The sequence below is a fragment of the Penicillium roqueforti genome (assembly GCF_015533775.1).
Source record: "Penicillium roqueforti strain LCP96 04111 chromosome Unknown scaffold_10, whole genome shotgun sequence".
Classification (NCBI taxonomy): Eukaryota; Fungi; Ascomycota; class Eurotiomycetes; order Eurotiales; family Aspergillaceae; genus Penicillium; species Penicillium roqueforti.
Window position 1 is genome coordinate 629,125 of NW_024067574.1, and position 25,927 is coordinate 655,051.

At 51.5% G+C, this 25,927-nt stretch overlaps 3 protein-coding genes across 3 annotated transcripts; 2 read left to right on the plus strand and 1 right to left on the minus strand.

The window, feature by feature from the left end:
- Positions 1–255: 255 nt before the first annotated feature.
- LCP9604111_4880 (TTC39/IML2 family protein) lies at positions 256–2,683 on the plus strand (the record flags this gene model as incomplete). The annotated part of the gene is made up of 6 exons (XM_039072628.1): positions 256–331; positions 405–422; positions 480–556; positions 632–698; positions 749–1,800; positions 1,850–2,683. 6 exons carry the CDS (start codon positions 256–258, stop codon positions 2,681–2,683), a joined length of 2,124 nt encoding a protein of 707 aa, XP_038929370.1.
- A 712-nt stretch (positions 2,684–3,395) lies between these two features.
- On the plus strand, positions 3,396–5,198 carry LCP9604111_4881 (MFS transporter; the record flags this gene model as incomplete). The annotated part of the gene is made up of 4 exons (XM_039072629.1): positions 3,396–3,738; positions 3,797–3,818; positions 3,877–4,300; positions 4,353–5,198. 4 exons carry the CDS (start codon positions 3,396–3,398, stop codon positions 5,196–5,198), a joined length of 1,635 nt encoding a protein of 544 aa, XP_038929371.1.
- A 548-nt stretch (positions 5,199–5,746) lies between these two features.
- On the minus strand, positions 5,747–24,296 carry nrps1 (uncharacterized protein; the record flags this gene model as incomplete). The annotated part of the gene is made up of 8 exons (XM_039072630.1): positions 5,747–8,425; positions 8,475–10,087; positions 10,136–10,796; positions 10,848–11,227; positions 11,279–22,886; positions 22,950–23,252; positions 23,329–23,745; positions 23,808–24,296. 8 exons carry the CDS (start codon positions 24,294–24,296, stop codon positions 5,747–5,749), a joined length of 18,150 nt encoding a protein of 6,049 aa, XP_038929372.1.
- Positions 24,297–25,927: the final 1,631 nt, after the last annotated feature.

Here is a 25,927-nt window from a genome sequence, read left to right on the forward strand (position 1 = left end):
AGCTTCCCCCTCCCCCTCGACCTTCCTTCTCCACCTCCCCACCTCTTTCTGTGTCTTTTCCCTTTTCTCTTTGTTATTCTCTTGTATCAGTGATGTTCTCGACCGTTGAGTTTCCGCACAGTTGACATATTGACATTCCTCCCGATCCGGCGCTCTCTCTTTTCGGCTTGATCGGATTGTCCTGACTGAGACCATCGTGGATTGTGTCCCCATTGAAAATTTCATTCTTCATACTCACTGCCAGCGGTTTTCGTCATGTTGCGTGTCGGGTCCTGGTTGTACGGCAAGAAGCCGGCGCAGTCTGTGGACTCAAAGGTTGAGTTGAAAGACTGTGAGTGGCGATACACTCTAGGAAAGCCATGATGATTATTATGTTGCATACTGACCGCCCTCTTCTGAGCTAGTGCATGATGCGCTGACAGGTATGTCTTATGGGAAATGTGCGCCCCTTTAGATACCGACTAATGCGATGAAACTAGCTGCAACGCTGATTCTCAATGATGATGTTGATGGCGCAGAGAGTGGTCTCTCCACGGGAACTTCATCCTTTCACAATGTGGGTATCATAAATACAAGCTATGACGTAGCACATACCTTGAGGAAAGGCGCTGACTCCTGATCGAGTACATAGCTGGGTAAAGGCGTGGTCGCGTTTGTCCGGGCAACATTAGGGTTCGAGCAGGAGATTATGCGACAAGGTCCATTGCTCTTTCTATCTTCTAAATCCACATTTTCTGACAATCCGCAGCATCCGAGCGCCTCTATGAAGCAGAAACCAGCGCGGCCAACGATCAAACCCGGTCCCAGCAAAACGCCCAAGCACCCAATGCTTTTCACTCCGATATCTATGCTGCCGGTACCGAATACGCGTTGTGCCAAGCAATCGCCCAATTGATGAGTGCAGTGGTTGGGGTGCTGAATGAAAGCCTGACAGAAAGTATCAAAGCGTTCTACCGACTGAGGAAGGCTTATATCGCACTCGATGCGATCATGAAGATGGAAGAGAAGTTTATGGAGCAGAGGGATATACGCAAAGTTTTACGGCCCACTGCGAGTGATCTCTCAAGCTCGAGCGCTGCATGCCCAGACACGAAGTCGGAGTCGTCCAGTCTTCTATCGAAAAAGAGCGCGAAAATGGCTAACATCGAGAAATCCGAGCTTAATTCCTCAATGAATTCACTGGCGATCTCATCCAGGGCGGTATCTCCAGATGTTTCAACTCCTTCCACACTTGCGAAGCATATCCACCAAGACCCCGACTCGGATATCTTCAAGAATGAAATCGATGTTTTTGTGCACTCTGGTTCCAATTTCTGCTTTGGTATTCTTCTTCTACTGATCTCTATGGTTCCACCGGCGTTCAGCAAACTTCTTTCCATTATTGGCTTCCACGGTGACAAGCAACGAGGGCTGAGAATGCTCTGGCAAGCCAGCAAGTTCCACAACCTTATCGGTGCCATGGCTGCTTTGGCACTGCTGGGGTATTACAATGGCTTTGTCCGCTACTGCGATATTATGCCCGACCCAACTCCTGGTGGATCCGACGTTGAGGGATACCCGCAGGAGAGGCTGGCTGCGTTGCTGGCGGAGATGCGGTTCCGGTTCCCCAACAGTCAACTTTGGCTGCTCGAAGAATCGCGGATGTTAGGCGCGAACAAAAAGCTGGACAGTGCTCTGGAAGTGTTGTCCACGGACAAGAAGAGCCCGCTCAAGCAGGTAGAGGGGTTGTGCGTGTTTGAGAAGAGCTTGAACGCATTGTTTCTCCACAGATATAATGTCTGTGCTGAAGCATTCATTGAGGTATAAATCTTATCTGGAGATTTTTGAAACATCAAGCTAATCCTTTCAGTGCGTGGAACTCAATACGTGGTCTCGTTCATTGTATTACTACATTGCCGGATCGTGTCATGTTGTCCTGTACCGGCAATCACTCGACGACCCAAAGCTTGCAGCGGAACATGCTAAAAAAGCCACCATGTACATGCGGAAGGCACCCGAATTCGCGGGGAAAAAGCGATTTATGGCCCGACAACTGCCGTTTGATATCTTTGTGACTCGGAAAATTGCCAAATGGGAGGCGCGCGCCAAAGAATGGAACGTATCTCTGGTGGATGCGATTGGAGTGGACCCGGTTGAAGAAATGATCTTTTTCTGGAACGGACACAGTCGCATGACCAACGAGCAACTGCAGGAGTCTTTGACCCGGCTGGAATGGTGCGAAAGCGAAAAGAACAAGATGTGGTCTCGTGAGGGAAGCGAAGAAAAGGCGATCCTGGAGCTTCTCCGGGCTGCTGTTTTTCGATCCCTGTACAGACACGAAGAGGCGAAAAAGATCCTTTTGACCTGCGTCTTGAACCACGAGAAGTCTGTATTCAAGGGCCACCTGAAGGATGACTGGGTCCACCCAGTGGCGCATTTCGAAATGGCCGCCAACCTCTGGATGCAGCGTCCTACATACCAGGCCCTGCATGGGATTACTTCCCCCGAGGCGTCGGAGGAAGCGTCCGCGGAATCTAGGGAGACGAACATAGAGATCGAGAGGAAGCAGGTATCCGAGTGCAAGGGATACCTCGACTTCGCTGCTCGCTGGGAGAGCTATGAGCTCGACGCTCGTATTGGACTCAAGGTTACTGCGGCGATGGAAGCAATTAACAAGTGGCAGAGCATTCATGCGGAAGTCTAATGGTTATTGTGTTTGTTCAATCCTTGGGCAGCGCATTGTTCATAGCTGCCCAGGATACCTTGTGTAGCATACACACATAGAGTACGAGTAGATGTTAGGATTAGATTTAACGAAGTTCATTTTACGTCTCTTTTTCCATCCTTTTCTCCTCTTTCAACATCAGCACAATGGCAACCTCACCGTTTAATTCCCCCGATCACCGATCTATGCAACGTCAATGCTTGAATGTCATTGGCCACAAGGAGCTCCACTATGCGATAGCACTCGGCACTATGGCCACCGACGCCGAGTCTCTCATTTCCCCGTCCGCAAATGATAAGTCTCGGTGCTTAGATGGTGATGCCGAGATTTCATGAAAGCCGTTGAACTCTCCCCAAAGAACTTCCCGTTAGAATTGGAGATTAGCAACCTGACATATTCCGAACGAGTTCTCGGATAACACGGCTTTTGCCATCGGAGGTCCGACCAAAAGTCCCCAGAGTCTTGAAGAAAACGAATAAAACGCTCTGAGATGTCCGATATTTCTCAGCCTTACCGTTGTCATTTCTCCGCTTGACAACTCCGTTATATCCACTTATTATCTCCGAGAATTATTTCCCCCCGACTTTTCTACGGACTTTTCCGAGTCTACTTCATATATCTTGTTTCGCACATTCTCCCTCTCTTAGCTCTAGCGCTGGTCCTGCGACACTTCGGTCAATGATCCGTAATAATGGTCGAACGGACAGAACATGACTGTCGCACTAGCGAATCTAGCGACGATATCGAACCGCATCGCAGCGACGAGGCAGATGGAATCGGAGCATTGGAGAAGCAAAGTACTGCGGCATCGGGTTATTCAGCCTTTGAACAACAGCGCGGACAGTCAATAGTCTCGCGCATTCGGAGTCTCGAGGCCGGTCAGACGGCGAAATTCACTCATCCACTCAGCCATACCAAGACAGGTCCTGATGTCATCGTGGATTTCGAAGGACCGGATGATCCTTACAGACCATTGAACTGGGATTTCAGGAAGAAGGCTATCACGACGGTGCTGTATGGATTAACTACTATGGGTATGTCGGGGAAATGATGAATTGTGGGGAATGACGCTAATCGCCGTTATCAATCTAGGTGCGACGTGGGCGAGTTCAATGTATGTCCATTTTCTTTTCGTCCTCACAGTTTATACATTATTAAACTAACAATATTAGCTACTCAACCGGCCAGGCACAGATCAGCGAGGAATTCGGCATCTCAAATGAGGTCGCTACACTCGGCACCTCATTGCTTTTGTTCGGCCTGGGATTGGGCCCGCTGATCTGGGCACCTCTGTCTGAGCTATATGGGCGCAAAACGGCAGTTTTACCGCCATACTTTCTCGCGGCCATCTTTTCCTTCGCGACAGCCACCGCCAAAGATGTGCAGACTATTATGATCACTAGATTTTTCACGGGGTTCTTCGGCTCGGCCCCTGTTACCAACACCGGCGGTGTCCTGAGTGATATCTGGAGCCCCGAGCAGCGTGGAGCTGCCATTGTCGGCTATGCCATGGCCGTGGTCGGTGGGCCTGTTATTGGGCCTATTGCGGGTGGTGCCATCGTCCAGAGCAATCTGGGATGGCGCTGGACTGAATATGTGTGTCTTCCACGCTTCGTTGAAGTTGAAACCATATGCTAATATCTACTAGATCACTGGTATCATGATGCTATTCTTCCTAACCATGGACCTTCTCTTCGTCGACGAGAGCTATCCACCAGTTCTATTAGTCTACAAGGCACAACGACTCCGCTTCGAAACCGGCAACTGGGCCCTTCATGCACGCCACGAAGAATGGGACGTGACCCTCAAAGAAATATGCAACAAGTACCTGGTCCGGCCCTTCCAACTCCTCGCAACCCCAATCTGCTTTCTCGTCGCCCTCTACGCATCATTCGTCTACGGCATCCTCTATCTCAGTCTCGCAGCCTTCCCAATCGTCTTCCAGGAAATCCGCGGCTGGAACCAAGTCGTCGGCGCCCTTCCCTTCCTCGCCTACCTAGTCGGCATTATGATGGGCGGGTGCATCAACCTCGCCAACCAGAAATTTTACATCAAGCGCTTCAAAGCGAACAACAACCGCCCCGTCCCGGAAGCTCGTCTCCCGCCCATGATGCTCGGCTCTGTGCTCTTCGCCGGCGGTATGTTCGTCTTCGGTTGGACAAGCGCAAAACACTTCCACTGGATTTGCCCGAACATCGGTGCGGTCATGATGGGCTTCGGCTTTTTCACCATCTTCCAGGCTGCTCTTAACTACCTCATTGATACATTCCAGAAATACTCCGCTAGCGCGATCGCTGCGAACACTTTCCTGCGCTCTATGTTCGCGGGCTGTTTCCCGCTCTTTACGCGCGCTATGTTCCATAATCTTGGCGTTCCTTGGGCTGCTAGCGTGCTAGGCTTCATTTCCGTTGCTCTCATTCCCATTCCGTATCTATTCTACAGGTACGGGAAGCGGATCCGAGCGCGCGGGATATGGTCGCGAGATTCGGTTTAATTTTTTTGCGAATTCATTGTACATGTCTTCCTATTAAATGGGTTATGCGCACATTTGATCGCAGCCTAGTTGGATACACACGCGCATGCCTTGCATTTGATATTTGATACCCTCCGAGCGCCTCCGAGTTTCAGCCATCTCAGATTGACCCCTACAAGCCTATTATACCAGGATGTGGTCTAAAAGTCCTACTTCACTACTTTTTCTACAGGCATAATTTTCAATAGACAATTTTCCGCGTATTAGAGTATAACAAAGAAGCAGCAAGCACAAAAATAACAGGTTGAACAGGAAGAAAAATGTAAAGAGAGAATATAGTGAGTAAAGGCGATTGAATGCCGTATGTACCCAATCCAGAAGACAAAAAGCCAAAGCCACAAGAATATGGCGAAGACAACCAGAATATAAAACATGCAACATAAACACTGAGAGAAAGAAATAGCAAAGGAAAGGGTTTTTGGTGTATCCTTTTTTTTTTTTTTTGTGATTAACACCTGTTTTTGCTTTTTTTTGTTTTTCTCCGCGGATTCCAGCTCGATCATCTGATATCAAGCTCGAGTACTGACTGTGTTTCGTCCGGTCAGCTTCCGCGCTATGGTCATCGCCTTCGACCATGTCTTCTTCTTTTCGATGCGAGCGACAGGATCAGGCAATGCAGCACCGGTAGCAAGAAGCTCTGCTGGGATATCATCCTGGTGCTTGGCGTTGTGCAAAGCCAGAACGGCCATTTGGCCCAAGAAAGAGGGGTGCTCAATAAGGTCCTCTAGACGGACCTTGAGACCATCTTGCTCAAGAAGCCAGGTAAGCTGAGCCAGGTTGAAGACGTCACCGCCCAGATCAAAGAATGACGAATCCAGCTGGAAGGCGGATTGCTGGGTTAGCTTGTCATCAGCGTCTGGGTCGGAAGCCACGGTGGTGCGGCTGGGCAGGACCTGATGCCACGAGCGAGACAGAATGTCCGAATGCACAAGCAGCTCTGCGATGGAGCGCGACTTGAGGTGTGCGCTGAGGAAGTGCTCGTCTGAGGCTCGGGACAGGTCATCGATTGTCTGCGGTGGTAGAGAGCGCAGCATGCTCGCGGATGGCAGCGAGGCTGTCGGGTTGGCGACGAGGGATTGCGCAATCTCACAGGCCATGTCGAGAACCTTGGATGCGAATGATGGCATCACAGGTCCCTTTTCGGAGTAGCCCAGAGTGACATCCAAGCCTCGTTCACCGGAGGGGCGTGACACCATGGTGAGATCAGCTAGGTTGTCATTGACGCCGACACCACCCATACGGTACTTGTTGTTGTCAAGCTCCATGGTTCCTTCGTAGTCGACGTTCTGGTGGAAGACTGAGGTAGTGAAGTATGTCCAGTCAGGCCAGTCGGTACATTGCTTGATGATCTCACGGAAGCCCAGAGACTCGAAAGGCATGTTGGAGACTTGCTGGTCCTGAAGGTAGCGGAAGATATCGACAGCGGTCCATTTCTCGTCGAGCTTCACGCGCACCGGGATGACATTGACACAAGGGCCAACAGTGCTCTCAATGCCGGGCACTGTAGCGTTGCGACCGCTGATAGTCAGACCAAAAACAACATCGGACTGAGCAGTCAGCTTAGCAAGAGTTAGGGCCCAGGCAGCTTGCATGACGGTTGCGATGGTGACATTTCCGAGAGCGATGGGCGAAATCTCAATCTTTCTGTGAATCTCGGTGAATGCCCCAACGTTCTGGAACATACTGGTGCCCTTTCTGCGGACGACCTGGGTCATTTGAGAGCCTTTGAGAAGATCGGACCAGTGGCGATAATGGTCTGGGGTGATTGTTCCTGGCAACAGTCGCAAGTAACCAGCAAAGGGAGTCACCGGAGGCAGCGGCGTGCCTTCATATCCGTGCTTAATGGCAGCCATGATCTTCGGCAAGCATACTCCATCGTATTGAGTGTGAGAGAGGCGGACCAAGATACGATGTTGGTCGCTGCCCTTCTTCTTGACAACGTAGAACTGCACGTACTGCTCGCCTTCGCGCGGTCCGTATTCGCGATCTCTCTGTTGGAGGGTCATGGTGAATTCATCAAGAGCGCGGTCGGTCTCGTAAACAAAGATGCTGGGACGGATCTTGCGCAGCACGACCTGGAAGAATTGGTCATGGAAGCACACGAAGACTGTGCGCAGGATATCAAAGGCCGCGACAACCTTCAAGCAACTCTCGCGGAGGCGTCTCAGGTCCAATGGACCATTGCCTTCCAAATAGAAGTAGTTAAGCATCCATCGGGACTTGAAGAGAGTTGCCGTTAGAGACATCGCCTGGAAGTCGGTGACAGGAAGTACGTCCGCGATGCCACCCTTGAAAACACCAATCTTGGGACATATGCCGCTCTGCACAGCGGCATCGTCGATGCAGGACGGCCTGAGAATCTCTAGGCTCTCGGTAGAGGGGCTGAGCCCTAGTGTCGTTGGCGTGATATTGAGTAAATCACTATCAGCCTCCCTGGGGCCGCCAGACTTGAGATCGGCATTCAGCATTTGCTGAGTAACATTCGCAGCTCGCACTGTTGCTAGCATGTCCTCGAAGACAGGATTGTTGAAGACATCTGCAACAGTAAGAACCAGGCCCTCTTCACGAGCGGCGCTGACCATCTTCATGGCGGTGATGCTGTCACCCCCCAACTTGAAGAAGCTGTCCTGGTGTCTCACCACGTTGGGCGAGAGACCAAGAGCTGTGCTCCAAAGACTCCACAATTTACTTTCCACCTCGGCCAAAATCCCATCCTCACTGGAACGGGAAGCCACCGAACAAATACCCGAATCATCTGCTCCTTGTATACCTAACTGGTACGGCGAGTCGGCTATAGGATCAGGGTGACCACCATAGCTTGACAACTCTTCCGAGTGAATGGGAGGCACCGTCAGCTTTCCTTCTCTCAACATCCGACTAATAATCTCATGAACACGATCATCAATAATTTTCTGAATAGCACTGCTGTCAATCGCATCTCCGGTCGACTTTGCCTTGTCAGCCAGAGTGGTTTGGGAGTGATCCCAATCCAGTGACTCGGGCTCAGCCTCGGAAGCGAATGTGGACTGCGACAGAGTCGCAGCGGGAGATTCAATGAAGCTAGTGAACACCTTGGCGACGGTGTCAGCCAGAGCCTGGGCCTCCTCGTCAGACACAATATCGTTCCAGTATCTCAAAAGAATGCCCTCCTGGCCTCGGGCAATCTCAACATTCACGGTGACCGCATACTGTATTCAGTTAGTAGTTGAACAAAGCATTGATAGGGCTTATACTTACTTCGCTCGGATCATGTGCATGCTGAAGATCGAAGGTCAATCCCTTCTCCTTAGGACCCGCAACGGAGTGATTCTGGATTGACAAGGTAGTATTGAAGAGCGACTGTCCTTGCCAACCAAGCTCATGTTGGATGCTGGCCAGAGAGCAGCTTTGGTGGGGAATGCAGCGGATATAATCATCCTGAACATTCTTGGATACATCCATAAGAGTTTGTTGGTCGGAGAACTGAACTCGACAGCAGAGCATATTAATAAAGATTCCAACCATGTCCTGGATGCCATTGACAGGGGCATCCCGACCGGCAGAAAGGTATCCGAAACACACGTCATCTGAGCCGGTGAACTGTCGCAGGACGAGCGCCCAGGCGGACAGAGTCAAGTTGGCAAGTGTGACAGAGCTGCGCTCGCAGAACTTGAGCAGCTCAGGGAATCGCTCGAAGTTCATCATGACACCCTTGAGTTCTCTCTTGGCTTCGAACACAGCCGACGGCGCGAGGTGGCATGGGTGAACTCCACCAAGGTATTGTTTCCAGTGACTAAGTGCATCACTCTGGCTCTGGGTTCTGATGAACTTGATGTAGTCGCTGAAGCGAGGTCCTGAACCCTCAGCAATCTTTCGCTCGTAGGCAAGAGTCATGTCACGGAGGAGTACATCCACCGATCCACCATCGATAATGGCATGGTTGATCTCCAGCTTGAGGATCACACGTCCGGTGTTTGTTTTGCAAACAGTCATTTGGTGAGAAAGCTTCGATTGGCGCATTGCGTTTCTGGCATGAAGAGAGATAGCAGCCAACTTCTCCTCTACCTGCGAGTCATGACATTCCACGCGGAGGATATTATCGGAAAGGTTCTTGAGCACCAGTTGATCGAAAGATCCACCAGTGTAGTTGCTGTCAACGAAAATTGTTCGCAGCACAGGATGACGGTCGACGAGGGTTTGCCAGGCGCGGGCGACTCCTTCGGCATCAACCTTGCTAGATTTGGCGTCTTTGATCTCAAACACAGTATGGAACATGTAGGCGTTGGGATCGCGGAGCTGACTGAGCAAGAGGCCCTCCTGCATGGGAGAGCAGGGATATATGTCCTCGACCTCATCCTTGTTCCGAATGCCGGCCTTGCGGAAGGTGCTGGCTGTGAGCAGCTGGAGGCCGTGATAGTTGATGGGGAGGAGGGGGTAGTCGCTGAGAGTAGGCTCGGGGGTAGCCGTTTTCAGTGTGAGGATATCCTTCTCGAGGGTTTGCTTGCACTGGACAATCCAGCGGCGGATTGAGCCCTCATGCTGCATTTTGTGGTTGTAGGTGAAAGCAACATTGAGGCGGTCTTTGATCACAATAGCAGATACTTCGAAGAGTGCAAACCGAGCAGTCTCAGGGCCCATATCACCTGCGATAGCAAAGTCTGAGCTGTCGAAGACAGTACCGTGGTGATGGAACAAGGAATCGGCTCGCTCAAGTTGCTGCATTTTACCCAGGTAATTGAAAAGGATTTCCAATGGGACAGGGAAATCAGTACCCTGGCCCTGTAGAAGACTTTTCGCGAAGTAAGGACGGCCGTTGTCTGCGATCTTACGCCTGGTGTCTTTGACACGCTTGATAATGTCGTTGAGGGCACCTTCTAGTGTCAGCTTTTTGTCGGTAAGATCAGGTATGGCAAACTTACGAGCTTCTGAATGCACTTGCAAAGGCGCCATCGTGGTAAACCAGCCAACTGTTCGCGAAAGATCAATGTCGGCTTCCCAGGGTTCTCTTCCATGTCCTTCATTGTAGATAGTCGGCACCTTGCGATCGGTGAAAGTGCGACCGAAGGAATGAATGATGGCAGACAGCAAGATGTCAACAGTGTCTGTGCGGAAGACACTGTGGCAGCCGTCAAGGATAAATTGGGTGGTATCCTCACTCAACGTGAAGGATTCCATCTTGATATCTCCATAAACATTGGGTAAGTCTTGCATGCCCCAGTAAAGCAAGTCCGGCTTCTCCGGGGTGAAAGGCAGAGCAATCGACGCATCGTGCGTCTTGGCTCTCTCCGTCTGCATGGCACACCAGCTTTGGAAAGACAATGCCTTCTCGAGTGAAAGAGATCCAGAGACAACGAGCTCTTCGAGATCCTGGAGGACGATGCGCCATGAGACCATATCAATGCAGAGATGGTGAGCGACGAGGAATAACACCTGGCCACCAGCGCGAAGGTTAAAGAGGTCGGCTGCCAGGATAGGCCCATTGAGAGGATCCAGACAATTTTGACTGTCAGCAATCTTCGGAACCATCGCTCGGGTATCGCCCACAGAGTGAACGCGGAATCGGAAAGATTCATCGACCTCCTGTGAGGTTGAGTTAGAACATGTTGAATGATGATTTTGTATTGAGCTTACCGCTGCAGTTTTCTGTTGCCAGGTGCCGTCGCTAGATGTGCTGAAGCGTGCGCGGAACATGGCATGCTGGCCGATAACAGCCTTAATAGCGCGCTTGAGCACCTCGCCCTCACAACGGCGAGTGATGCGAACAGTGATGCTCTGGTTGAAACGAGCGGCTCCCTTGAAAGAGTCTGAGCACTGGAAGTAGAGTCTCTGGACGGGCGAAAGCGCAAATCCTTCACCAGACTTCTCTTCACGCCGAGAGACAGGTGCCTTAGAACTGGCGGTTTGAGCAAGTTCCTTCACAGATCTGCTCTGCAAGATGTCGTGGAGTGTGAGAACAAGTCCCTGCTTGCGGGCGCGGGAAATGACAGCCATTCCAGTAATGCTGTCACCGCCTGTGAGGACCGGTTAGTATGTTGACTGTTTCGAGAGGATGGGATACTTGCCCAAGCTGACGAAAGAGCGATCGACATTGACCTTCTGTGTGGAGATATTCAGAACCTGAGCGAATATTTCGCGGACGATGTTGAGAGATTCATTCTTCTCTTCCTTTTCTTGCGGCTTCTCTTCGGTCTTGCCACGCTTGATACGATCGTAATCGGCCATAATACGCTCGTAGGAGGCATCATCAATGTCCTCAATCCAAGCGGTGATCTTCTTCCGGTCGAGCTTTCCAGAAACTAGCATGGGAAGCTTCTTGACGAGAGCCCACGTCTGGGGAACCATGTAAATGGGGAGCTGGTTCTCAAGATTCTTCTGCACTTCGACCAGCTCGTTGTAGGCATGACGCTCAAGCTCATCCTCATCAACAAGCTCGCAAGGCTTGTCGGAGATTAGCGAAGTATCGGCTGCGACACTGTTCAACGACATGACAGTAACCAGGCGCTGCTTGAGAGGGCCATTCTTGGCGAGAACGACGACAGCATGCCGAGTAAGAGCATCCTCAGAAAGGCGATGTTCAATCTCACCCAGCTCCATCCGTTGGCCGTGCAACTTGACCTGGTGATCCTTCCGGCTGATGTACTGAATGGAACCATCAGGGTTGTAGTAGCAAAGATCGCCAGTCTTGTAGATTCGGCGAGGACCCGGGACTGTGGGCGTGAAGTCCTTGGTCCAGGCAGGGTCAGTGGTGAATGCTTCTGCGTTTTTCTCGGGATTTTTGAGATACTCCCTAGCCAAAGGAGTGCCTTCGAGTGCAAGTTCACCGACTGCGCCCAGGGGAGTCAGCCGATCGTGGTTGTCGGGATCAACAATCCAGGTAAGAGTGCTGGGAATACCGTAACCGATACGCCCGGGATCACGATTGGTGGCCACGGCATTATCGACCACAGCAAAGACACACGTCTCGGTCGGTCCGTACCCGTTCATGAGGTGAACAGAGTTGGCCCACTTGGTGATGACTTCATTGGACATCTTCTCACCACCACAAACGAGGTGCTTAAGGGAAGGCACTGAGGATGGCTCGATTATACTGGCAATTGAGGGGGTGAGGAAAGTCCAAGTGACATTGAGTCGACGGATTGCGCCGGCAACATCGTTGAGACGGTCGTCCTCGCTGGGCACACAGATGGTACCTCCGAGCATAAGTATTGCAAGAGTCTCCATGACAGCAGCATCGAAAGTGAGAGAGGCGAATTGGAATACTCTGGAGGTCTCATCCATGCGAACCCACGGCGCGAATGCCATGATACTGCTGACTACGTTGCGGTGCTCGACAATTATTCCCTTGGCGCGACCGGTGCTGCCAGAGGTAAATAGAGCGTAAGCCATATTGGAGGGTTTGACTTCAGCGCGGCGACGGGCAGAAGACTTGAGGGCACCGTAGGCCTTGATGGTCTCCTTGCTGATGGGGATAACAGTCTTCATCACTCGGCTGTAGCGGTTTGTATAGTTGGGAGTGCAAAGTATCATGTTGGCACCAACGTCTGCGAGGATTTCCTCATGTCGCGAGGTAGGATGGGACGGATCCAAAGGCACGTACCCACCACCAGCAATGAGAATACTGATGAGCGTGACCATTGCCCAAGCCGACTTGTCCAGGCAGACTGGAACAAATACCTCTGGGCCAACTCCGCGAGAGACCAGATAGTTGGCAAAGCCAGATGCGAGATCCCAGAATTCTCTGTAGGTGAGGTCGCCATCCCAGGCACACACAGCCTGGGCGTTTGGGGTCTCGTCGGCCTTCTCACGAATGAAATCTTGGACGGTCCGTTCCACAGTGAGCGGGACACGTTGGTTCCACGTACCGATTTCAACCTTGTCTTCAGGGCTAATGACCTCCAAGTCGCCGAGCTTGCTCGTGCTGTTCTTGGGCAAGGCAATCAATTGCTGGAGAACATGGGCAAATTGTTCAGTGATACGCTTAGTCTGCCATCCATTGATCACAAGCTCATCATGATGAACAGTGAACGAAATATTTGTCTTGGTAATACCACATTCCACGACAAGAGGGTGTGTGAAGAAATCTTCGCTTGTTTCACGTTTCTCGTCGATCCACATTTTATTATCAAGCTCACCGTCACCTGGTTGGATTACAAGCAGGTTCTTGAAATCGCAGCCCGTGGCAGTGTCTTTGCTGAGCTGGCGGACATGTTGAAGACCAGAGTGTAAGTGTGGAATCATCTCGGTAGTAGACTGGTGGATCTTCTGCAAGTATTGCATAGTCAACATGGTATTGTCAACCTGGACACGAGTGGGGACGGTGGTCAGGACAGGACCAGCAATTTCCGCAACACCGGGAAGATCGATATTTCTGCCCGACAAAGTCTCGCCGAAGCAGACATCACCAGACGCCGTGTGGGTAGCAACGACGATTGCCCATGCAGCGCGGAGGAGCACAGGGATCGTGAAGTCAACGCTATTGCGAGTGCGGGAAGCCTTGATGCTGTGGTGCTGAGTGTTGCCAGCACGCATTGCATCAGGCACTGCACTCTTGTTATGAGGGAAAGGACTGCTCGAAAGGTCGCTCAAATAAGACTTCCAGAATTTGTCAGACTCTTCCATATCCTTTTTCACCAGGTATTCAATGAAAAGACTGTAAGGAGTGCCAGCGCGTTTGTTCTGCGAGGCAAAGTAGTTCTCCTCAACCTTGCGGAATACCAAAGGAATACTCCAGCCGTCATAAAGGGCATGATGAACAGACCACACAAAGTAGCTATCAGAGGAGCCACGAGGGTGCACCATGGCGTAACCGGTCAGAGATGCTCCATTGTGCTTTGGTAGATGAAGGATGTCGTTGGGGAGGTCGTCGAACGACTCTGCTTCGACCCAGGAGATAGGGCCGTCCTTAAGGACAACTTGAGCGAAGTTCATGGCTTCGGTATGGACAATGCGAGTGCGAAGGATATCCAAGTCTGCCACGGTTTGTTGCCAGGCTTGTTTGAATTTAGCAACATCAATGCCAGCAGCAAGACGGAACGAGGGCTGAGCAACATAAGCACCGTGTTGCTTGATAGATAGCGTCAAAAGGCCCTCCTGTACGGCACTGCATGGATAAATATCGCTGATGAGGTCCTTGGACACTTCGCAGTTATCAGTCACTTCATCCATCAAGTTCTCGAGGTAGACTCCAGAGGGCAGCAATGAGAACGCCTTGACGTTCTCTTTCTTAACCTCAGCGGCTCCATTAGACACGACGCAGGTCTTGGCCATGTCGATCAAGATTGGGGAGTTGAAGATGCTCGAGACGGTAAGTGCGATACCGTCTGCTTGAGCAGCACCGACCAGGTTCATGGCGGACAAGGAATCACCACCCAGACCGAAAAAGCTGTCATCGGCGGTGACAGACCCGGCTTCAAGCTCGAGGATCTTTTCCACAAGTGCCACAAGCTTGATCTCTAGGCCGGTGGCCGAGGAAGCCTCCCTTCTGTCAGAGGTGTTGAAGGTAATGTAAGACTTCAGAGTATCCTTGGACAACGTCTGCACCATGGCCCGCAGTCTTCGGCGGTCAATCTTCCCGGAGGAGGTGAAGGGCAAGTTGCGGATGGGGAAGAAGAGTCGGGGCATCATGCTCTGAGGCAGAAGCTCGGGTAGAGAGCCCTTCAACTTCTGAATGGCATCCATGTTAGACACAGAGATAGGCAGTAGCAGGGGATCGGCTCCAGAAACCGTGGGGACAAATTGATCGCTGCTGCCGCCGTTGGAGTCCGGATCATGCACGGTGAAGAACGCGGCGAGCCCCTTTGCGATGGTGCGTTCCTCGGGAACAACAACATCAACAGCGACCTGAGAGTCCTCGGGTAGGCAGCGAAGACATTGCTGTTCGATCTCCTCGAGTTCGATGCGCTGGCCATTGAATTTGATCTGAGTGTCTTTGCGGGAGATGAAGGCTAGACTGCCATCGCTGTTGTAGCGAACAAGATCACCAGTCCGGTACATACGATCATTTCGCTTGAACACACCCTGGAAGCCGGCATGACGGTTCCAAACAGGATTCTCGAAGAAAGAGGCCTTCGTCTTCTCCTCGTTCGCAAGGTATCCACGGGCAATGTTGCTTCCTTCGAGGATCAACTCGCCAACAGCACCAACGGGGAGAAGTCGGTTGGAATTGTTCGGATCCACGATCCAGACTCTGCAGTTTGAGGCCTTTCCAATAGATGTGGGATCATCATTGACACGCTTGCCATTCCAATCAACCTTGACACCAGCTGTGGCAACGACAGTGGCTTCGGAGGGACCATAGGCATTGATGACGCACCGGTCTCCCCAGCGGTCGATATGGTTAGCGGGCATCTTCTCACCACCTGTGATGATGACCTTCAACGTGGGAACGTTCTTCGGCTCTAAGGTATTGACAATGGCGGGAGGTGCCGTGATGAAGGTGGCTTCCATACGACGGATGGCACCACCCAAGTTGTTCATGCGTTCCTCCTCACTGGGAATACAGACACAACCACCAGTCATGAGAACCATCATGATCTCCAGAACGCTGACATCAAACGTGTAGTTAGAAAATTGCAAAGCGCGTGTTGTAGGGGTCATGTGCAGCGTATCGATCATCGCGATCGCGGTGGTGCTAAGGGCAGTATGCTCGACAACAGTCGCCTTCGGCTTTCCAGTTGTACCAGAGGTAAAGATAGCATATGCAGCACTGTTAGGGGTAGGGCGAGCACCAGGCAAAGCCAAAGGCGAGTCGGGAAGTTGGGAGATTGAAGTCTGGCAGACGGCAAACGATTTCGCGCAGAGCTTCGAAACTTTGGTGTGGACAGAAGATGAGCACAAGACAAGATGAGTACCAATTTCGTCAATGAGCATCTTCAGTCGAGAATCGGGGTGGGATGGGTCAATCGAGACGAAAGCTCCACCCGCCTTGAGAACAGCCATCTGGGCAACTACAGCCCAAGCGGACTTTTCGAAGCACAACACCACGAAGGCTTCGGGCTTAACCCCAAGACTGGAGAGATGGCGAGCCAAGCGACTGGAAACAATTTCAAGCTGCCCATAAGTGAAATTCTTGTCCCAAGAGCAAATGGCTTCCGCACGAGGGTGAAGCAGCGCCTGTTGCTGAATGAGCTCGTCAGCGCACTTCTCCACCCTAGGAGGGGATGCGGCATTCCAATCGCGGATTTGGCGAACTGAGCGCTCAGTGAATACATTGATATCTCCGATTGTGCGGTCACGGAGGTTGTGAGCGATCAAATCATCCAAGACTTGGTCAAACATGTCCATGACATGGTTGACCTGGAAGGAGGAAAGGGTTTCTGAGGAGTAATTGAAGTGGATCTCGGCGTACGAATGCGAGACTTCAGCTTCAACCAGAATTTTGTAAGCAGTGGATGTGCTTGGCTCACGGGTACTTCCTTTGGGAAGATTGGAAGCTATGCGATAGGAAAGGGAGGTATTGAAGAGGGTTGTATCATCGAGCCCAAGCTGGTGTTTGACGGCGTCTAACACAGCGACGTTTAATGCACTGTTCTCGGAGTCTGTCTTTGCTTTTTGAAGAGTCTCTTGCAGCTTTTGCTCATTCTGCACGAGGAAGCGACAGGTGGCAACTCCCTCATCCGCCAGTTTCGTGTCCAAAGCTGAGGCAGAATACCCAAAGCACACGTCGTCTGAGCCGGTGTACCAACGGAGCACAACGGCCCAGGTAAACTGGAAAAGAGTTTCCACAGGAATGCCAAACAATCTGCTGAAGGCATGAATGTTGGCTGTCTGTTTGCTGAGCGTGCGGGTGGAGCGGCCATTGTCGCTTGTCGCATGGGAAAGGGGCGGGAAAACGCAGGGCTCAACATCGGCGAGATACTCCTTCCAGAAAGCGACGTTGGCCCCGGAAAGACTTGCATGTCGTGAATCCCGATTACCAGCCTTGGATCCGTTCCAACGCTTGATGTCGAAAGCCTCGAAAGCATTGATCGAAAGCGCCTGGGTTTCGATTCTGAGGGCCTGGCGGTTTAGCTTTCCAGAAACGGTGAAGGGGAGGGAGGATATAGGGATGTAAAAACTCGGAACCTTACTACCAGGAAGACTAGTGCTCAGATTGGCGTGCAGGCTATATACGGCCTCTTTCAGCTCAGGTGTCGTGGACTGGAGGACGCGATCCCCAAAAGTGCCTGTTGTGGTATCCGAAGAAACCACAAAAGCGACGAGGGCATTGGTCTTCACGTTGTCACGTTGCAGCGGAACGCTCTCCACAACGCACTTCCTCTTGTTGCCTAGGAAGGAATCAATGCGCGCCTGAGTCTGAATTAGCTCGCTAGCCAAGGCGGATCCATTCTTATCGTTCTTTCGGCCGAGGAAAACAAGGGAGCCATCAGACTTGTACCGAACAAGATCTCCGGTCTTGAATAAGCGATGTTCATCGCCTTCTAGTTGTCCACAAAGCCAGGAAGCGTCGTTGAAAAAGTCACAGCTCTCTACAGACTGGTCGTCAAGGTATCCCCGAGCAACAACAGGTCCCTCGAGTACCAATTCTCCAACACTGCCGATTGGAACAAGGCAATTGTGGTTCGAGGAATCAACCACCCACGAAACACAAGAGGTGCTCTTTCCAATCAGGCCAGCCTCGTTGTCGTCCTGGGAACAGAACACGTGGAAGGAGGCAGCCGAGCTCTCGCATGTTCCATACAAAACCTGCAGTTGGAGATCATCGGTCTGCCAGTGGTCCAGGACACTCTGAGGAACGACTTCACCGCCCAGGGCAATCGATCGCAGTCCCGGAACATCCTTGGGAGAGAAAAAGCTTGCGGCTGTTGGGGTGATGCTAGCAACATTAACATGGAGGGCATTGATAGAGGTGGCCAAGTTGGCGGGGTCAATATCAGCCGGGATGCAAAGGCAACCACCCCACATGAAAGTGCCAAATGCCTCAACAATAAATGCATCGGATGTGTGAGGTGCAAATTGCAGGGTCCTGGAGACATCGGCAATCGCCATGGTGGTAGCGAATGCCTCGGCTCGAGTCATGACAGTTGAATGGTCAAGGACGACACTCTTGGCCGAACCAGCGGTTCCAGCAGTCATAGCGACGTACACGATGTCGGATGATTGTGCCACGGGGTTGAGAACCTCGTCGGCGAGGTATTCGAGGAGAGACTCGCTTACAGGGATGACGTACGGTACAGCATCCTCGAGAACCTGGGCCTTCTCCGGGGAAGCCAGAGCGACTTGCACAGCGTTGTCGACAATCCAATTCTCAACAAGAGCCAAACTCTGGGGTGTATCAACTGGAATACAGCCACCACCGGCTTTCATGATTGCCAGTGTGGAGACTATGTTCCACACAGACTTCTCGAAGCAGATAGGGATCAGGGTGCCAGGACCAACACCGAATGTGACAAGGTAGGTTGCCAAACGAGAGGAGAATTGATCCAACTTCGAGTAAGTTAAGTTGCCATCCCAAGCGGTGACAGCCAACGCATCGGGGAGCTTCTTCGCCATCTCTTGCACAACCTGATGAGCGCACTTCTCAAAAGGCTTGGGAGTCTTGCTGTTCCACGCCATGATCTGGGTGCGGTTGTCGTCGCTCAAGCTGTCTAGCTGGCGGATTTCACCGTCAATGTTCGACACGACGTTCTCAAGGCAACGGAGATAGGTATTGGCCACATTGGCAGCCTGTGAATCAGACAGGTTCGTGGTCCAGTAGTTGAGGTCAATTCGAGCAGTGGTATCCATGGCCTCAATGTTGATGAAAACCGGGAACTCGGCGGGATCATGGATTGAGCCAACCTCAACACACTCAATGTCACTGCTGACAGCATCCTTGGAACTAGGAAGCCGGCGGTAGGAGACACCGGAATTGAACAAATTCGTGTCAGACAGCTTCAAAGCATGTTGGATATCAATGAGCGAAGTGTGTCGGTAAGGAAGACTTTCCATGTAGTCGTTCTGTATTTGATGCAGTACATCACTGAGCTTCGCGTTATCAGGAACCTTCATGCGGCAAACTAGAAGGTTGATAACTGGTCCAATGACCCACTGGACGCCCTCAGCAGAGACATCACGCAGAGATGCCATGTAGCTGAAGGAGACATCTTCGGATCCACAGAAGGCGCGGAGAGTGAGGCCCCACGCGGCATTGAAGACATTTGCGAGAGTGATTCCGCGCGTCTCACAAACAGTTTGGAGTTCACTGAGCGCGCCGAAGTTGACTGGAATGGACCGAAGTGCCTTTGGCGATTGTTGGCCGTCAGTGAGGGCAGGGAAGTGGCACGGCTTGGCTTGGTCCAAGTACGAGCGCCAGTAATTGATGCTAGCTTCCTTTGGTGCATCCTGGAGGTACTGAATATAGTCCTTGAACAAAGGCTGAGGGCTTTCCTCGAGTCTGCCAGCGTATGCGAGCTGCAGGTGACGGAGGATGATTGAGATAGAGTTACCGTCCATCGCAGCATGGCTAATCTCAAGGCGAGCAAACAACCTTCCAGCGGGTGTCTGGCAAATAGTGAAGCGATACGCTGGTTCTGGCTCGCTGTAATCCTTGGGATCCTCCTTGTCAAAGGTGGCAATCACATCATCTTCCGATGAAGACTGCAAAAAGATAGGAGTAACATCATATCTCTTCAGTACGACTTGGCAGAAGGGGTCCCGAGGAGTGAGGTTCTCAACGAAGATGGTGCGGAACATCGCATGATGAGAAACGACCTGCTGCCATGCATTGATCAAGCGATCAAGGTTTGGCTCGCTAGATCCGGTGGCCCGAATTTCAAAGGTGTCGTGGACAGCGTAGTAGGAGCTATCTCGCTTGCGACCAAGGAGGATACCCTGCTGCATGCGAGAACAAGGGTAGATATCTTCAACAAGATCAGGGGACTCGATACCCAGAGCAGGCAACTTCTCATTGAGCAATTTGTCCAAGGTAGGATAGCTCAACGACAACATGGGGAACGAGCTGAGAGTCAATCGTGGCTCGAGGGTGGGAAGCTGCTCGGAGAGACTTATAAGCAGCTTCTGACATTCGGAAACCCATTGGTGAATACGGTCCTGGTGTTGCATAAACCTGTTGAAGGAGAAGTTGAATCGAACTTTGCCGGCCACGACCATCGCAGAGATCTCAAACAGACCAAAGCGGGGAGTATCAGCACCAAAGTCTGCGGCACCGCCTCCTTGACCAGCCTCTCCGGCCATTTGATCAACAAGCTGGAAGAGACCATCTGTCCTCTGTAGATCTCGGTGTTGTCCGACGTAGTTGAACGACATCTCGAAGGGGTGGGGGTGCTCCGACTCTCGATTTCCCTCGGCTGGCAGAACGCGGCTGGCGAAATCTGCGCGACCATTATCCGAGACACGACGGCGGAGATCTTTCACCTGCATGAGGGTATCAACGGGGTTGTCGGAATTGTAGGCAGAGACGAAGATTGGGTGCAGAATGGTGAACCATCCGACAGTATGCGAGATATCAATGGATGGATCCCAGACTTCTCGTCCGTGACCCTCATTGTAGATAGTTGGAAGAGAACGATCGGGGAAGGCTCGGCCAAATGAGTGAAGCATAGCTGCCAGGAAGAGATCAATCGGCTCGGTGCCGAGAGCTTTGTTACATTCCAGCAGAATTGCATTGGTGTGGGCAGGGTCGATCTCGAACGAGGCACAATCCACATTACCATATGTAGTTTGAGTGTCCTTCAGTCCCCAGTAGCCAAAGTCGGTTGGAGCGAGAGTGTCGGTTGCAACTTTGTGCTCATCCCGGAGGATCTTGCAGTGCTCAGTCTGCAGACGGCACCAGGTTTGGAAAGGCAAGGAGCTATCGCTGGTTTCCGTCTTCTCGGGATTTAGGATGATGTCTTCCAAATCTTCCAGAATAATTCTCCACGAGACAATGTCGACAACCAAGTGGTGAGCTGTCATTGATAGAACATTAGGCTGGTCCTTCACCAAGAAATAATCGACCGCAAGCAACGGTCCAGAGAAGCAGTTGATTGAGGATTGGCTGTCAGCGACATGAGTCTTGACCTCGTCCATGCTGCCAAGATTGTGCATCCGCCATCTGTAAGATCCCTTGATATCGCGAGTGATGTGTTGATTCGATGCCGTTGCGAATCCTGTGTCAGTAAATCGCGCACGCAGCATCGAGTGGCGAGACACCAGAGTTTCGATAGCCTTTCGGAGGGTTGTTTCATCGACGGGCTTGTTCAAACGAGTGAGGATTCCTTGGTTGAAGTGCCCTTGACCCTCCTTGCGTACACCAAAGTGAAGGATCTGGATAGGCGACAGGCTGAATGGTTCATCGACAGCTTCCTCGTAAGTCGTCAGGTGATCGATTGTCTTCGCGCGAGTTGCGAGGTCCCGGATTGATTTGCTCCGAAGAAGCTCTTGTACGGAGAGAGAAAATCCTCGCTTCTTGCAGAGACCGATACATGTCATAGCTGCGATCGAATCACCGCCGAGGGCGAGGAAACTCTGATTCAAGTCAAGCTGGTTCTGGGGAATGTTGAGGACACGGCTATATACAGCAGCTAAAGCATCCTCTATGTCGTTGGCGGGCTGTGAAGCCTCTGTGCCGACGATTGCAACAGAGGTATTGTTCTGAAGATCGGGGTCATTCTCCATACCTGCGACCCAAGTGGAAATGCCCTTGCGGTCGAGTTTCCCTGATGGCAGAAGTGGGAGAGCTTCAACACACAACCAAACCGCAGGGACCATATAAGTGGGGAGGCGACCCGATAGGCGCTCTCGAATTCCTGGGACAAGCTCAGCCTTTTTCGAGGCGGAGACAAGTTGTAGAGGCTCCAAATCCGAATCAGACTGTTCCGCAAGCAATCCGGTGGAAGAGACAACTGCGGCCAACCGTCCCTTGGAGAAACCAGTCTTGGGGAAAAAGACAGAGCAATGAGTGACGTTCAAATCTTTGCTGAGCTGATTCTCAATTTCGCCGAGCTCGATGCGTTGTCCGTGAACCTTGACCTGCGTATCTTTGCGACCGATGTAATTCAGGGCACCAGATTCGGAGTTGTACCTGACAAGATCGCCTGTCTTGTAGAATCTACGGTTAGAGCCACTTTCAGGGTCCAATGTAGTCCAAGCAGGGTCGTAGATGAACGATTCGTTCGTCTTTTGTGGATTATTCACGTAGCACCGGGCCAGGGGTGGGCCCTCCAGAAGTAGTTCTCCGGGGCAGCCCACGGGAACCAGTTCATCGTGGTTATCAGGGTTCACAAGCCAAGTCCGCACACCAATTGGCAGGCCGATATCTTTACAATCGGTGTCAGGTGTAACATTGGAATTGAGCACGGATGCCACACTGGCCTCGGTAGGTCCATAACCATTGACCAGTTTGATTTTGGACCAAGTAGCCAGCTGGGACTGCGACATTGCCTCTCCGGCCAGGACCAAACTCTCCAGTCCTGGAACATTCTCGATTTCAATAAAGCCGATGAATGACGGGGTGAAGCAAGCTTGGGTGACTCGCATCTCGTTGATGGTAGTCACAATATCGTTGAGGCGAGCTTCCTCGCTCGGAATGCACACACATGCGCCATGAATGAGCGGCGTCAACGCTTCGGCCAAACTGGCATCGAATGTGTGAGCGGCGAATTGGAGGCATCGCGACTCGCGATAAATGAGCAAACCGGGTCCATGCACCATTGCGCCGGACAAAAACGCGCGGTGCTCCAACAGGGTTCCCTGCGAGACATAAGTCAGCTACTCCTGCAGGCAACTATATTTAAATATTCACAAAGGGCTAACCTTGGGTTCTCCTGTTGATCCAGAGGTAAACAGAACATAAGCCGCATTTTGACCCGTGACACCGGATGCCAGATTGACATTCTCGGCGGGGTCAGACAGGGGATCTAGAGTATCAGCAGAAAGGGGTATTAAAGTCTTCGCAATAGGACGAAGTTTTTCGGCAAGATGCTGAGAGCACAGCACAACCGGCGCCTGAACCGATTGGATGAGAGCTTGTAGTCGGGAAGTTGGGTGAGTCGGGTCCAATGGCACGAACGCGCCGCCGGCTTTCATCACGCCAAGCATTGCCACGATGTTCCATTTCTGCCATGTCCCGTCAGTATGCCTGCAACGAAATAAATTCTGGAACATTGATCCATCCATGAAACATTCCACTCACCGATTTATCGAAACACAAAGCCACGCGGATTTCCGGCCCGACTCCCTGCATGCGAAGATGGCATGCAAGCTTCGATGCTTGGTGGTCCAACTCGGCGAACGTCAAACTGCCATCCCACGCACACACAGCCTCACGATCAGGGCCGCTCAACATTTGATCGTGGATAGCCTCATGAATGCAGCGATCGTGAAGCTGCGGCATGGTGGAGTTCCAATTGCGAATGCGTTGCCAGTCGTTTTCCGAGAACAAATTAAGCTGGCTAATAGCGGTGTTCTCGGAGGAAAGGACTTTGGCAAGCAATTGCTCAAAAATGTTTCCAATACTCTTCATCTGCTCCCCGGACATGTCACCTTTGTGCCATTCAAGGAAGATGCTGATGTCTCCACGCAGCACCTTAACATGAAGACGGACTTGACACTGCGCATTGTTAGAGAATTGCGTTTCTGTCTGAACAAAATCAGGTTACTGGATTAACTAACCTCGTCCGGAAGAGCTGTTGCCAAAATAGGTTTTGAAGAAGAAGCAGTGTGGTCATATGTGCGCAGCATCAAGATGGTGTTGAAAGGGAGATATCCCTCGGAAGTGACGTCCGAGCTGCCATCGAGCTGGCGATTCGCACTGTCTGCGCGCACCTTATCTACAATTGCCGTAAGAGAGTCGTTGTCGTTGATGGATATGCGAATTGTCGAAATATTGACACCGGTAGAACGCCGTACAGATGATTTGAGAGAGCGCGAGTCGCCCTCGAGATGTTGGTAACCAAAGCATATATCCTCGGAACGGATATAGTAATGCAACAAGAGAGCCCAGGTGGCTCGTAGCATTGGGTCCAGACGGCCTTCGTTCGATGCGGTTAATAACTGCGCATGCTGAGCAGCCGTTGGTCTCGTCTTCATCGAGACTGGGCGTTTAGGCCCGTCAATCGTCGACGCGAACCGCGGAAGATAACACTTGGTGGATTGAGCCATGCTGTCTAATGACTAGGTATTACCAGGCTGCCTTCTATTTCGTTTTGTGTTTTCCGGTCGATAAAGAGAGTGTGGGCCTAAGGTACGAAGAACGAATGACACTATTAGTTCGACAGTGGTTAAAGAGCGCCGCGAATTCGGACGGTCTCGCCTTATTTTAAAGAACCAACAAGTTTTTTTTTTTTCTAAAAAAAAGTATTATTTTCCTACCCCATCGAAAATAGCTACGTTCACCGGCCGGAGACTGCATGGGCCACACTCTCAAGAATCCAGTAATAGGCGCTATATTCCTTGCATGGGGTCGAGATGAAAGGGAGAAGGATGGAGAGAGACAATACGTGGAGCAGGCGTACTTTGGCCCCCCTGTGGAACCGATTCAGACTCTTTTCTGCTATGTATTCTTTTTTCTTGTTTTCTTTTATTTCCAAGCGAATTGCCATGTCGAATTTCTTATTTTCTATTTTGAACTGCCAATGTAACCCTTAGAAAAGGACTAGCTCACTCGACCTAACACCAAAAGGTCATCATGCAGGGGAAAGGTCCCTACACTATCTGTCTGTGTACTCTGTACTCCACAGCAACTGCTCTTTCAGAGCCCGCAGTTTCCCCGATCTAGAGCCCTTGCGGTCTGGAACGTGGGAATATCGATTCAGAGCAAGCCGTCAGGGGCGTAAGGCTTTTCAACTCCGAATCATGCTGAAATTGGATGGCGTTATCGTCCACGGGGTGCTCTTTATTTTTTGCCCTTATCCTTACAAGGTTGCAATGCTGACGTTGCTGGCGTTACTGGCTACCTGGGCATATCAAACCGCTTATAGTAAGCTGGTGGTCATATACATGTGCCCAGCTAGGATGTAGCCGTTACCTTCACTTCACACCGCGGATGAAGGCTCTTGCTTCTCTGCTGCATTGGCATCGCCACAGTTACACGGGCCTCGTGAGGCGTTTATAGGTCACGATGTACACCGACTGGTGTGCACATGGCACTGACCCCGGACTACTTACTTCAATCTCACCTCTACTTTGTACTTTAGAAGCTCTGGTGATGGGTGCATGGCATGGAAGTCCGAAAACTGGGGACTGTATGTATCAGCAAGGTGTGGCGAGCTAGGACGGGTCGAACTAGGGATCACCGCGCAGTTCAGGCACGACCGCATCGAGTAGCGGAGGTGGCGACTGGGTCCGGTGATCGGGCAAAGTTAATTTCCCGGCACCTGACATGATGTCTTGATCTTGGAAGCCTTGGAGAAGCTCAGGGGATGTTCAGGAGTCAAGAAAAACCCAAGGAAAAGCCGGCTGTGGGTCGCGGGTCCGATACCCGATCTGAGGTCATCACCCTCTTCGTTGACGGGTATCCAACTCTCTCAGTCTATAAATCAGAATATACGGGGGTAGCTATGACTTGCATCGGAGGGATACCGTTGGGAACGACACACTCTAAGACCTTCTTCGGCATAGCCGGCGATTGGATCTCAGAATGAAACTTTCAAGAGTTACAATTTACGGAGGAAATCCATATAACTAATCTAATGGGTATATGGGTACATGATGTGTAAGACACAACAGACCACGAATGGTCGTTCCTGCAAGGGCCTCCAAGGGATACGGGCGTATCCGAACCCGGAGACTCG